Raw genomic sequence first — 13,339 nt, 5'->3', positions numbered from 1 at the left:
AAATTAAGTTCTTTTTAACTTCAAATGCTCGTCTTGGTCCGGCTCTGGTTCACGACCTCTCGTTGAGAAGGTCATGCTTGATGTAGACGGCAAGAATTCCTAGATAATCAGGAAGTTTTCATCTTAGGGAGAACTGTTCCTGTAAACGCTATAAATGCAGTGAAATCTCTTTCTCCACAGAAACACTCTGCTGCTGCTGACATCACTTCCTCCCTGTCAGAAGACCAGGTTCCCGAGGCGTTCCTGGTGATGGTGCTGATCCAGTTCGGCACCATGGTGGTGGATCGTGCGCTGTACCTGAGGAAGACCGTGATGGGAAAGGTCATCTTTCAGGTCATCCTGGTCTTCGGCATTCACTTCTGGATGTTCTTCATTCTCCCAGGAGTCACTGATAGGTCTGACTCTATACACCCAATGACATCCTTCCATTACTGATGACGTGTAAGAAGCTTGAGGTGATCTGACGTGTGATTGGATGATTTAATTCCGCAGGCGTTTCAGTCAGAACACGGTCGCTCAGCTCTGGTACTTTGTGAAGTGCATCTACTTCGGTCTGTCGGCCTATCAGATCCGCTGCGGATACCCGACCCGCGTGCTGGGAAACTTCCTGACCAAGAGCTATAATTACGTCAATCTCTTCCTCTTCCAGGGGTGAGGAACAAACACTCCAAACATCCTCACTGCTCGTCTCTGAGCGTTCACGACATATTACAGTCAAATCCGTTCTTTTCAGAGTGGGAATGTCTGTGTTTCTGCCACGGAATAAAAAAATGGCAATCCATCTCAGTTTATATCTAAACTCGGAATTACAAGGGAAAATGGGATAAAAATTTGCAATTACCTTTTTTTTTTTTTTTTTTTTTATACAAAAGTTTCTAGAGTTTATTTCTTATATTTTTTTTTTTAAAATCCAGAATCTATATAAACTAAACTCTGCTAACTGAGTTTCATGTCTCCTAATGAACGCTCAGCTTCCGGTTGGTGCCGTTCCTGACGGAGCTGCGCGCGGTGATGGACTGGGTCTGGACCGACACCACGCTCAGCCTGTCCAGCTGGATCTGTGTGGAGGACATCTACGCTCACATCTTTGTGCTCAAGTGCTGGAGAGAGTCGGAAAAAGTGAGACTTCTTTCCAAACGGAATATATCTGTCCATCTCCTGACAGCTTCAGGCAGTGGAAGTTTGTCTCGAGTGACTTGATGAGATGCTGAATCTCAGAACCAGTTTACGCTTGTGTTTTCAGAGGTATCCTCAGCCACGAGGACAGAAGAAGAAGAAGGTGGTGAAGTACGGGATGGGCGGGATGATCGTGATGCTGCTCATCTGTATCGTCTGGTTTCCTCTGCTCTTCATGTCTCTGGTCAAATCTGTGGCTGGAGTCGTCAACAAACCGCTGGACGTGTCCGTCACCATCACACTGGGCGGCTTTCAGGTACTCCTGAATCTCCAATCAGAGTTATTATCGTCAGCTTAAACCCAAACCATAAAAAACATTTACTTTACTTTGAGCCTTGATGTATAATGCATTATAAAGATATCCATACGGTATAATGCATTATATATCTTCATAAATAACTGTAACCAGATTTAAAATGCATTAGAATATTTGCAGATTCCTTGTTACATCTGAAATTGGTTGTCATGTGTTTAATAATAATTAATAATAATAATAATTTTTTTTTTCAGGCAACATTTCTCATTTTAATTTCATTTCATTTAAAGTAGAAATACTATAACAAAAACTGCATAGACGTAATACAACAAAAACTAATAAAAATGACAAAAAATGACTGAAGTTTAACTGAAATTAGTCAGAACAGGTGAATAGAGGAAAAAGTGAACTAATATTGATTTGATTAGTTGATTCATCACAGTACATTAAGACAATCGTTTTGTGTTTAACACACTAAACATGTTTAAACATGCTATTTTAAATGTATTCATACATTTCCAGAACAGAAATCTGAACATCTGATAAAGCAGATTCAGAATTCTTGTTTGATTTTATTGACATATTAAAGGTTTTTATTGAGGGGATTTTGGATTTCTCTTTTTAACAGAGAACTAATCATTTTCACCATGTTTTAGGAATACAATTTTTATATAAATCATGTAAATGATAAGCAAAAATATAGATATGAATATGAATATAGTTTGGTGTGTGAAGCTGCTGAAGTGATTTCTGGCTCAAACTCATCACCTTTAGGGACTGAAATCTGAGGACGCAAACAGATGAAGTGCAGTAAAAGAAACACTTAAAAGTGTATTTTGGATGTTTTCTTTCCCACTTTATGAAAAGCTGTGAATAAAATGATTTAAAAATGCATGTGATGTAAATGAAATCTCATTTAAAATATTAACAAAAGCGATATATGGATTGCACTCGTTCCAGCCCATCTTCACCATGAGCGCACAGCAGAATCAGCTGAAGGAGATCACTGACGCAGATTTCCAGACGTTCATGACATCATACAAATTCATCCCTGTAAGTCTTTAGAGAAGCATCTTCATTTACCAACTCTGTACACTTCAGTGGTGGTGCAGGGTGTCACGTGTCATACAATCCTTTTCCCAGAGTGCACTGCAGTTTTTGGAGGCGTACACAGCAGAGGATGTGACCGTGGCGGAGCTGGAAGGAAGCTCCAACTCTCTGTGGACCATCAGCCCTCCCAGCAGGAAGAACCTGATGGACGTCCTGAGCAAAGAGGACCAGTTTCCTGTGACCATGTCCTGGAGCATCCAAAGGTACGGAAACGCCACATTACCTGGACTGCCATTACAGTAATACTCAGAAGCGTGTGGTCTATAAGCATCTCCTGCCATTTATTTGATCAAAAATAAGGTTCAAAACAGTGAAATATTATTCCAATGTTTTCTATGTGAATATATAGTAAAGTGTAATTTATTCCTGTGATCAAAGCTGAATTTTCAGCATCATTACTCCAGTCTTCAGTGTCACATGATCCTTCAGAAATCATTCTAATATGATGATTTGCTGCTCAAGAAACATTTATGATTATTATCAATGTTGAAAACAGTTCAGATTTTTGTGGAAACTGTGATACATCTTATTCTTCAGGATTCTTTGATGAATAGAAAGAACAACATTTACTAGAAATAAAATCTTTTATAACATTATAAATGTCTTTACTGTCACTTTTGATCAATTTAATGTCCTTGATGAATTTATTACTTGCCCCAAGCTTCTGAACAGTAGTGTAACATGGTATTTACACGGATCCAAAGAATGTTGTGTCCAAAAGCCATTAAATAATTTGTGGATGACTGAATATATCCCACGATCCCCCTCTCTTCTGCAGGAATCTGAGTCTGGGAGCGAAGGCTGAGTTTGCAGTGGACAAACACGTCACCTATCTGGACATGAACACTAGACAGGAGCTGATCGCTTTACTCAACGGAACCAGAAATAAGGCTGTGTAAGAACAGACTCGACAGAAATGATCAGTTTCACTCTGACAGTACTGCTGAAACATGTATCGTGTGTGTTGTGTCATGTACAGGGTCATAGAGCAAGTGTTCCCCTGCTTCATTCGAGCCCCGAGTGACTCAAACGCCAAACCCATCAGTCAGCTTTATGCAGGTAATGAAGAGTCTGCATTAATATTACCTGTGACATCACCTGTTACCCATACTCACTCAGTTTGTGCCTCAGATGACGGATATAAGAGCGTTCTGCTGGACCTGGAGAGGTCTCATAACGCCAGCGAACAGATTCAGGAGTGGTGGATTGTGGATCAGCCGTCGGCAGGGAAGATCCAGATGAGAGCCGAGGCAAAGCTGGAGAAGAAGAGCGAGGCGGGACTGCAGCTGTACGTCTTCAGTGATAAAGTCAGTCCTCCCAGCCTGGGCTTCCTGGCAGGATATGGGTGAGTCACATGACACCTCTGAACCGTGTGGCCGAGGGTTCGGATAATAGTCCAGGATCATTATCCCACCAGCGGCCGGCTGCTTAAACTACTCACATTTTTTAGATGGTCTAATTTGAATCCGAAAAGTAAGATTGATTAGCACTAACGAACGATCTAACTATAAATTAGCTGTTTATGCAACTAGCCAGGATTTCTCTAAATAAATTGTGATTTTTGTGATGTAAATTACCTCCACAAAATCTGTAATTTTTGAGAGCTTTTTTTTTTTATCTCACAATTCTGACTTTTTTTTTTTTTTTTCAAAAATTGCAAGGGGAAAAAATCTGAATTGTGGGATTATAAACTTGCAGTTCTGAGAAAAAGTCACAATAGTTAAAAAATTCTGTATCACAAACAAGCTTCCATAATAATTTAGTTTTGTAAAAAAAAAAAAATAATACTTAATTAGACCACATTTACCATAATATACCATATTAGATGTACAGTAGTTATACATTACAGAAAAAAATAAATAAATGCAGAAAACTTGTTTATTTTTTATCTTATGAAATTGACACAACAAGATAGTTTTATTTTATTTTGTTATTAAAAATAAGAACAGAGAAATAAACAGGACAAATGAAAAGATACAAATAAAATGTTTAAGATTTTTTCAGTTAACTTTAGAATTCAAGTACAAAATACTACAGAAATCAAATAATTCATTAATAAATAAAGCATTGCATCATTTTCACTGTATGAATTAAATATACATTAACTATTATTAAAGCTACTGAAGTTCTTCAGAGTGATTTTCTCTTTGTCGTTCATAGTTTGATTCACATTAATGACAGACGGCAGCAGGTTTATTAGGCTGCTGTCACTTTAAGAGCTGACACACGGATCAATAGACTGACAGATCCGGTTTCACTCAGATGTTTACGTTCAGTAGGACATAACCGGATCTGTGTTGATGCTGAATATTCACCAGAATGGGCATTTTGACTGTATTTGACTGTTCAAGCATGTGATCGTCGGTTTTCATGAGTTTTTCATGATTTATTGCACGTCTCATGCTTCATTCATGCATGTTTATCTCACTAATGTGTCAATAAGCAGCGCTGCAGTTTTATTAATATGTTGTGGTGAATTATGCAGGATCAGTAGAAAAAGCGTTCATTTAAAACTGTTAATTTTGCGTTTGCAGAATTATCTCACTAACGTGTTAATAACTGTAATTAGTACTGCACTTTTTATTGATTCTTTTGCGGTTAAATTGTGTTTATGCAGGTTTGCCAAAAATTCAGCATTTTGTTGATGTTGTGTTCAACAATCGCAGAATTATTTCACCAACATAACTGTAATTTTGTTGATTTTCCTTTTGTTCAAAAAGGAAAATCAACAAAAAACAAAGAAAATTCTTCTTTGGTTGAAGAATTATTTCACTAGTGCGTCGATAACTGCGCTGTTTGCAGTTATTTTGTGTCTGAATGAACACTATAAAAACAACAGTATATGTTGTCTGTGGTCCATGATGGCAGAATGAACTAACGCTGCACTCTTTCTGTTATTTTGTGGTTAATTTTGGAGGGACTGATAGCGGACACAGACGTAACGCATCATTGTCTCTTGCAGCATCATGGGCCTCTACGCATCTGTGGTGCTGGTGATCGGGAAGTTCGTCCGCGAGTTCTTCAGCGGCATCTCACACTCCATCATGTTCGAAGAGCTTCCGTGTGTGGACCGCATCCTCAAACTCTGCACCGACATCTTCCTGGTGCGGGAGACGGGCGAGCTGGAGCTGGAGGAGGACCTGTACGCCAAACTCATCTTCCTGTACCGCTCACCAGAGACCATGATCAAATGGACGAGGGAGAAGACCAAATGAGCCTCTGGGATCGCGTGAAAACCCAAGGAAGGAAGCGTCCGCATCATTACCGCTCTTAAGACTGTGAGAAACAAATGACCTCGCTGCGAGACGCCGCCTGCGACAATGTGACCCGCAGGTGAAACCAAAGTGTCCTGGTTGAGATTAGACTTTCAGAAGCTGCTGGGAACTGAGGCTATACTGCGCTCTTCTGGGAGATGATAATCGCGCGCTGTGCAATATACTGTCCTGGCGGCCGGCTGTAAACTTGAACAAAGAAAGGAGACGGTGATTGAAAGACACTAGGCACTTTTTCCTCAGAGAAAACTGGACCCAGAAGTGCTTGGGTTCTTCAAGACTATGTAACGTTAAACTTATGATCTCTCCTAGCTTGATTTTTAGGCTTGAACGAGGACCGAAGCGATCTCAGGATCAGTGTACTCTCGTCAGACGATCTGTGGTGTGACTGTGGATCAGCGTCATGAGCATAAAGCACATTCTGGAAACCTGGTGTCTGTCTGTGATTTTCTTACATTTGGACCATTTTGTATGTGTAACGTCTACAAAATTCACTGCAAAAGGCATCTAAAATATGCAAAAACAGAATCTCTTTATTTATTCAGTGGTATTCTGAAACCATGCAATCACAGTAAACATCATTGAAGTCCTCATTAATTACAGAAATTGTTCCCTGCGATTTCAAAGCACACCTTCTACACTAAAACAAACCAAGATAAAGATCATCTTAAGGCATTTCATGCATTTATATGCAGCATCACTGCTGACGTTCCATACGTGAAGAATTGAGTTAAGAATGAATGGAAATAAGTACTGAAATTACAAGGCAGGCACTGTTATTTCCAGCATATACAATATTCATATGATAGTGTATGACCTGTTCTAGTCCAACACTACCCATGATGCAGTTTTGAATACTGTACACATAAAGCATCAGATTCACCCATTAAAGGTCTGATTTAACAGTAAAGGCTGTTTCTCAGGTTTGACCTGAAAACTCTCTAGAATATAACTTTCATTTTAACACAAGTTCAGGGAGTTTAAAGGCAAACCTAAATAAATAAACATGCTTGAGAGCTTCTGAAAGCATCTTAAAACACCTCCAGTACAGGAATATAACAGCGTACGCCGTGATCATGCTTGCCCCTTCATGCTGGAGTCTCAGATGTGGGCTGTGTATCTCTAACAGAGTCCTCCAGCATACTCATCCTCGTCTTCCTCCGGCGGCACGGCTCCAGCGTCTCCGCTAGCGGCAGCGGCGGGAGGTTTCTTCTTCTTCCCTCCTCCAGGCACTTTCAGGGTGATGGCAAGCTTCGCATACTGCGGGACAGAGAAGAAGACGCGTCAACGTCAGTGGATCTTATGAAATCAGCATGACATCACAATCATGAGCTCATCGACGTATATAACAGTATGAAACACCTCTCAGCTTCTCTGATGACACACCCTGTTAGTTAAAGAGGTCATTTACATGTGAAGTGTTAAAGATACAGTAAGGGTCAGAGAGAGGCTGAACAGACCAAATATGACTGACTAACATTATAGAAGGACTTTAGGGAAACTGACGCTACACTAATATTCAAATGGTTTTGTTGTTGATGTCGTACCTGCTGCATTCTTACAAGTGTGAGCGAAACTAAAGACAATGAGAAGATCAGAAACACTGACCTAAACATCGATATTTACCTGGAGAAAACAACACTAACTAATGGTCAATTTGCTCTGACAGATAAAGTACAACAAATATAATTAATAATAATAAAGTATAATGTAATATAGTTTATATTTTTTCCAATATACATAAGATACAAATACATTTGTCTTAATTATATTATAAAATAAACTATACATTTAATATTATAAATTGTCTTAATGTACTGTGATGGATCAACGGGTGAAAGTATGGAGATAAATGTTTGTTTGTTTGTTTGTTTTTGCCTATTCACCTGTGGTGTCATGACTAAAATAAAATCAGCAAATTTTTGCCTCAGATTTACTAAATGAAGTTACATAAATTAAGCAATTTGATTTAATTACGTTAATAAAGTTTCTCAGTAAGAGGTAACTAGTTTGTGAACTAATATAGGTTAGAAGTTATTGGAAACCTTTCATTTTAAACCTTTACCTTTCACCTCAATAGAATTTTCTTTAAAAATGCATTAACTTTGGTTCTTTGATGGTATTTTAGATAATTAAACATGTATAGCTAACACATACTGTATATAAATTTATATATACACAGTCAAACCAAAAATTATTCAGGCATTTTTAATATATATTTTACTAGTGGGTTCAGGACACTATAGATCATTTGAGGATAGCAAAATAAACTGTGACATATTATACCCACAAATCCTTCATACAGTGGACTACCAGTAAAACTGATAAAAATTTGGGACAAAAATTATTCAGACACTTTGACCTGACCATGTTTTGCGTTATCTGACATAATTAAGACATAATTAACTCTGAGATCTTGTCATATTTTATTACCATTTTTTTTAAACCATAGTGAATAAACTGTATTAATGAATGAAGGTGTCTGAATACATTTTGGTTTGACTGTAAATATATATTTTAGGGGTGTAACGGTACACAAATATGGCGGTTCAGTACGTGATGTCTTTCTGCGATTAAAACACTGCTTGAGACGCAAACGTATCTTCGCACAGATCGTCTGTTCTTCTTCTCCTGCTCTTTTTCCTGTTGTGCCAGTTAGCAAAGAGCGTTACATTACCACACACGCCCCCTTCTGGATTGGAGTGTGGATCGCCTGTGACTGACTGTATGAACCGATCTGTGACGTCCGTACTGTGACGGTTCAGGACGAATACATGTACCGCTCCACCCCTAATAAATATTTGTGACTTTCTAACTCGTTTAAAAGACACTGTTGCTGTTTGTACTCTACTGGTGGACAGTGGCACACAGAGACTCACGTCATTGTCCATGTATCTGAGCAGCGGTGACGTACAGACGCGAGACACCTGATCTTCATCCTGCTCATCATAACCCTGCAGCAGCTGCTCCATGGCAATGCAGTCTTCACTCCCGCTGAATCCTGGGATACTGTAGCTCTCTCGCACACACCTGTCAGCCGCCACATAGTCTGCTCTGTGTAGATGGACCAGCACTTGTGCGATGGTTTTCTGAGCACAAGCACATGACACAGTTACTCACGGCAGTGCATCTGTCTACAGTGAGATTTGAACACTGACACACACCTTAAAACAGGTTGGGTAATTTTCTATTTCTTTATACATGTTCTTCTCCTTCTGAAGCGACACGGCAGCTTCGTCAAACCTGTAATGAGCAACATTCAACTTGCATTAAAGACAATTAAACACAGTTATTAAACAGGGAAATCTAAAAAATAATTATGGGATGCACCGAAATTTTGGCTACTGAATTTTTTTGGCCGAAACAGCAATTTTGGGTTTGGGGCTGAAATCGGCAACTGGAACAGACGTTTCTGATGGTTTTGACTGTGTTCAGTGTCAGTTTTGTGACACAACATGGATAAACTACAAGAGTTCAACATGTCAGCTGTGTGACACTAGCTCTGGACTGACAATATTCACTTCTAGATTTGAATCAGTAATGACATGGTTTCTTGAATCTAACATCTTTCAGTCCTGTTTTCTGTTGATGCGCAGCGTCACTTAACATTTGTAGCTACTGCCATCCAATAATCGCAAAAACACTTTGTGCTTTGTTACTTTTTATATGAAGCAAAGTCTCAACTTAATTAATCTTAGTTCATGTTTATCTCAACATTTACTAAAACATTATTAGGGTAAAAATCTGTTAATATTATTGATCAGTGATGCACTGTGAACTAACATGAAGATGATTTTTATTATCTAACATTTACAAACATTAATAAATGCTGTAAAAATATATTGCTCATTGTTAGTTAATGCATTCATTAATGTTAATGAGATCTTATTATAAAGTGTTACCAAAATAATAATAATTAATAATAATAATAATGCTCCCAAACAATAAAGCAGCTATTACTTCTGTTGTCTAACAAGAAGTCGTGATGCTTTTCCAATGAGCTCCACTGCCTGTCGTAATCGATCCTCATTCTGGGAAAACAAACGACAAAAAGACAGACAGTGTTTGTTTGTAATATAAGAAATCGAGTGTTCTTTGGAGAAGCCGTTAGTGACTGACTGACCTCGAACACTCCTGCGGCCTGCTGGTACAGGTGAACGGCTTTAGCCAAATCCAGAGGTTCAATCAACCTGCAAACATCAGGATAAAGGGCTGATTTACTGCCACACTTCTCTCATCTGCTCTCATGTACAGATCCGACAGTATGAGCACATACTTTCCCGCTCTGTCCAGGGCCATGGCGGCGGTGTCTGGAGTGCCGTTCTCCACGTACATCATGCTGGCTTTCTCGATGTACTGCACAGCCTCAGGTAACCTCTGCATGTCCTGTGACAGTACAGAAAACATACAGAGACAGCTCCATGATTCATCATTTACTCCCATCAATGTTTATATAATATATATATATATATATGGGTCATTGTACAGAATTGATCAAACTGCTGTCCCACAACCAAAAAACACATTTAAAAAGCATTTAAGTATTCAGATTTTAGATGTTTACTAAGATCCTTCTATTATCTATTGAATCCCACAATATTTAAAATATCAGTAAGATTAATATATATAAAATCATCATTTATTGGTTACATTCAATTGGAAGGTGTCTGTCCCAAACCCTAACCCCTAAATTTCAACTTTTTTTCAATTGTTTTAAAAAAAAAAATATATATATATATAAGTTAAAAAATATTTTATATTTTATTTTTAAATCATGAAACTTTATGTAAAAAACATGTCCCACATGTTCATGTCTCTACCGAAACAGTGTGTGTTTTTCATTGTCTGAGACTGATTTTAACACACTTCTACATTTCTGATCAGGAAATATTCCTGTGTCCCTCCCTCTCATAGCCTCTTTCACAGTAGATAGCTCCATCATTCTGAGTTAAATGTGTTCAAAAGTCTGAGAATCTGTGTGGAACTTTAAGAACGTCACTAACAAACACCTTTTTCTGCATTTAAGCAAACTTTTTGGATGCTATTCCATAAAATTTAGTTTTTATGTGTGTAAAACTGTTCAGAAGTGTGCTAGCTAACCATGTGCTGATTAGCATCTTTGAGCGGCTCAAAAGTGTCTAAAATTGTCACTACCGAAACTTCACCACATGTTTCAGCCGTGACTGTTTCGGTAGTGACATCATTGTTTTGGGAGTGACAAAAGGGAACACATAATCGTTTATTTGGGGGAAATAAACAATTTTAGTACAGTTATGCAAATCATTAGAATATTAGTATGTTTTATTATGCAAATTATTTATGATTAGTATTTTATTATGTTCTAATATGTTTTAGTATGTGAGTTAAATCCTGTCATGTGATGTGGTCACTACCAACACATTACTGTCACTACCGCATACTGTGCAGTCACGACCGAAACATGTAAGTATATTGAATGATCAACTAAGATGTTTTTATAGTGTTTGGTTCAATGTTTATTCAAACTAATGAATCCTTCACTTTGAAATCAGTTTGATAAACTTTATGACTTTTACAAAGATAGATTGGATTCAAAATACAACAAATCTCATAAATTACACTTGAAATATTGTTAAAATTGTAATTGTTATTGATTTACCTCTGAAAACTTTAAAAAATAGCAAAATATATTTACAAGGTAGATGTAAACAAAATCTTAATAGGTCAATGTGACCCTTCTTATTAAATGATTTATTATTGTGTTTCGGTAGTGACAAGTTTGGGGAGAGGAAAAATATTCAAAAACTTTCTGAAAATACAATATGAGAATTAACTGTACAATTACTAGAAATGTGTACCTTGGATATTATACAGTTTGCATACATACAAAATTTGTGGAAAAAGCAGTTTCCAACTCTGACTTTGAACCAGTTCTGTAGAATGACTCGTATATGTACTCGTGACATTTAAAGAAACAGTTCCATGATTCATCATTTACTCCCATCAATGTTTATATAAATATATATATATGGGCCTGTCCAAATACCCACACTTCTCTGCTTACATGATGTATTTCCTGTATTTGGCCCGAGTGTTTGAATGAAGAGTGCAAGTGTGTGTAGAACTGTTGATTATCTGATGGGACACACTAAACGTACTGTAAAAATGCTTGTGTTTACAGAGCTTTGTTTTCAATTCTAATACTTTGCATTAGAAAATAAACTTTAAAAGTGGCCAAGATGGCAAGGGGATATTTGGACAGGCCCTCAATATTTACAGTATTACTACTTTCTACTTTCAGTAGAATATATTTTTAGTCGATATCAAATGCAAAATCACTCCAGAGCAGCACTGACCTTCAGCATCATTCCTGCTTGCTCAAAGGCCCTGCATGCAAAAACAAGCAGCAAATTCATACACAAACACAATGATTTGCACAGTAAAGAACCAGGCATCTGTAATTATAATGAATTTACTCACTTGGCAGCATGAAAAAGACTGAACAGTGAGTCAAGGACATTTTCAGATTAAAATACTGCAGGATGAAATTCATCAAAATAACAACATTCTGCAAGGATACGTTCTGTTGTTGGTGTGAGCCTCGGCCTCCTGCAGATACGCCTCTTTGGCCTGTTCAAGCTGTTTGGCATTTTTGAAGGCAACAGCTGGAGAGGAAGATCATCATCATCATCATCATCATCAGAGACATCAACAATCACTGTGTTTGGATGTTCAAACGGCTCATCTCACCTGCTTTGGAATATTCTGATGCAGCACTGTCATAATCGGGCTTCCACTTCATAAAGCTCGTCTTTAAACTGAATTCAGTGAGAATATATGATCATTTATCTCTACATTCATCATCATTCAACTTCAGTGGCTAAAGCACGAAAACAAGGGCTATAACTTTGACATTTAAGGCATTTCTCTATCATAAAATATTATGTATAAGTTGATATTTGTATAAAAAGACTTTAATCATCGATTTGCTGTAAAAAAAAAAAAATGAGCCGTAAAGTTAATTTAAAAACACTATAGTGAATATTCAAGCATCTCGCAGCGGGAATTACTTACTATTTCTCAGCCTTAGCGATGTGTTCATGAGCTTCATTGATTTTCTGCGCCATGGTTTATTAAATATGCTCTTTACACATGAATAACTAATAATAAATAAGACTGCTGCAGCTCAAACCCTGTGCTGTCACCTGATGATGACACTAGCGTTTACTTCCGGGTAACTAAGAGCTCGACGTCATGTTTAATAACATCGACGTGATTATTTATTTTATTTTTTCTTGTTTCTTTTATTGTTGTTGATATCATGTGATGTATGGTTATTTTTCTGTATGTTCCCGTAAAAAAAAAAAAGAAGGAAAAAGAAAAGAGCTCGACGTCAGTCAAATGTTGTTCTTCTGGGGCGTTCGGCGGCTCAGAAAGCTGAATCCTACATTAAAACGCATTTATATCTCAGTACTTTTTGGTCTCGCTGGAGATATTTGTAATAAAACTTAAAAAGACTTTTGCCTGATATACATATAGAAAAGTA

At 37.6% G+C, this 13,339-nt stretch overlaps 2 protein-coding genes across 4 annotated transcripts in view; one reads left to right on the top strand and one right to left on the bottom strand.

Annotated features, from left to right (window-relative positions):
* LOC127506406 (piezo-type mechanosensitive ion channel component 2) overlaps positions 1-6,247 on the top strand; it is a 108,228-nt gene extending 101,981 nt beyond the window's left edge. For all 3 annotated transcript variants that reach the window (XM_051882864.1, XM_051882863.1, XM_051882862.1), the window contains exons 44-53: positions 181-395; positions 493-651; positions 972-1,119; positions 1,244-1,432; positions 2,393-2,485; positions 2,576-2,745; positions 3,321-3,437; positions 3,522-3,601; positions 3,674-3,887; positions 5,505-6,247. In XM_051882864.1, the coding sequence (XP_051738824.1) occupies positions 181-395; positions 493-651; positions 972-1,119; positions 1,244-1,432; positions 2,393-2,485; positions 2,576-2,745; positions 3,321-3,437; positions 3,522-3,601; positions 3,674-3,887; positions 5,505-5,757 (1,638 nt within the window). In that variant the 3' untranslated portion in view covers positions 5,758-6,247. The remainder of the gene's footprint in view (positions 1-180; positions 396-492; positions 652-971; positions 1,120-1,243; positions 1,433-2,392; positions 2,486-2,575; positions 2,746-3,320; positions 3,438-3,521; positions 3,602-3,673; positions 3,888-5,504) is intronic.
* A 75-nt stretch (positions 6,248-6,322) lies between these two features.
* Positions 6,323-13,043, bottom strand: napga (N-ethylmaleimide-sensitive factor attachment protein, gamma a). The gene is made up of 11 exons (XM_051882907.1): positions 12,868-13,043; positions 12,544-12,611; positions 12,374-12,458; positions 12,274-12,291; positions 12,150-12,180; positions 10,091-10,200; positions 9,938-10,004; positions 9,775-9,845; positions 8,979-9,057; positions 8,694-8,903; positions 6,323-7,074 (listed from the first exon to the last, which is right to left on the bottom strand). Exons 1-11 carry the CDS (start codon positions 12,918-12,920, stop codon positions 6,937-6,939), a joined length of 930 nt encoding a protein of 309 aa, XP_051738867.1. The 5' UTR covers positions 12,921-13,043; the 3' UTR covers positions 6,323-6,936.
* Positions 13,044-13,339: the final 296 nt, after the last annotated feature.

The sequence above is a fragment of the Ctenopharyngodon idella genome, chromosome 23, assembly GCF_019924925.1.
Source record: "Ctenopharyngodon idella isolate HZGC_01 chromosome 23, HZGC01, whole genome shotgun sequence".
NCBI lineage: Eukaryota > Metazoa > Chordata > Actinopteri > Cypriniformes > Xenocyprididae > Ctenopharyngodon > Ctenopharyngodon idella.
This window is presented reverse-complemented; position numbering and strand designations above follow the sequence as displayed.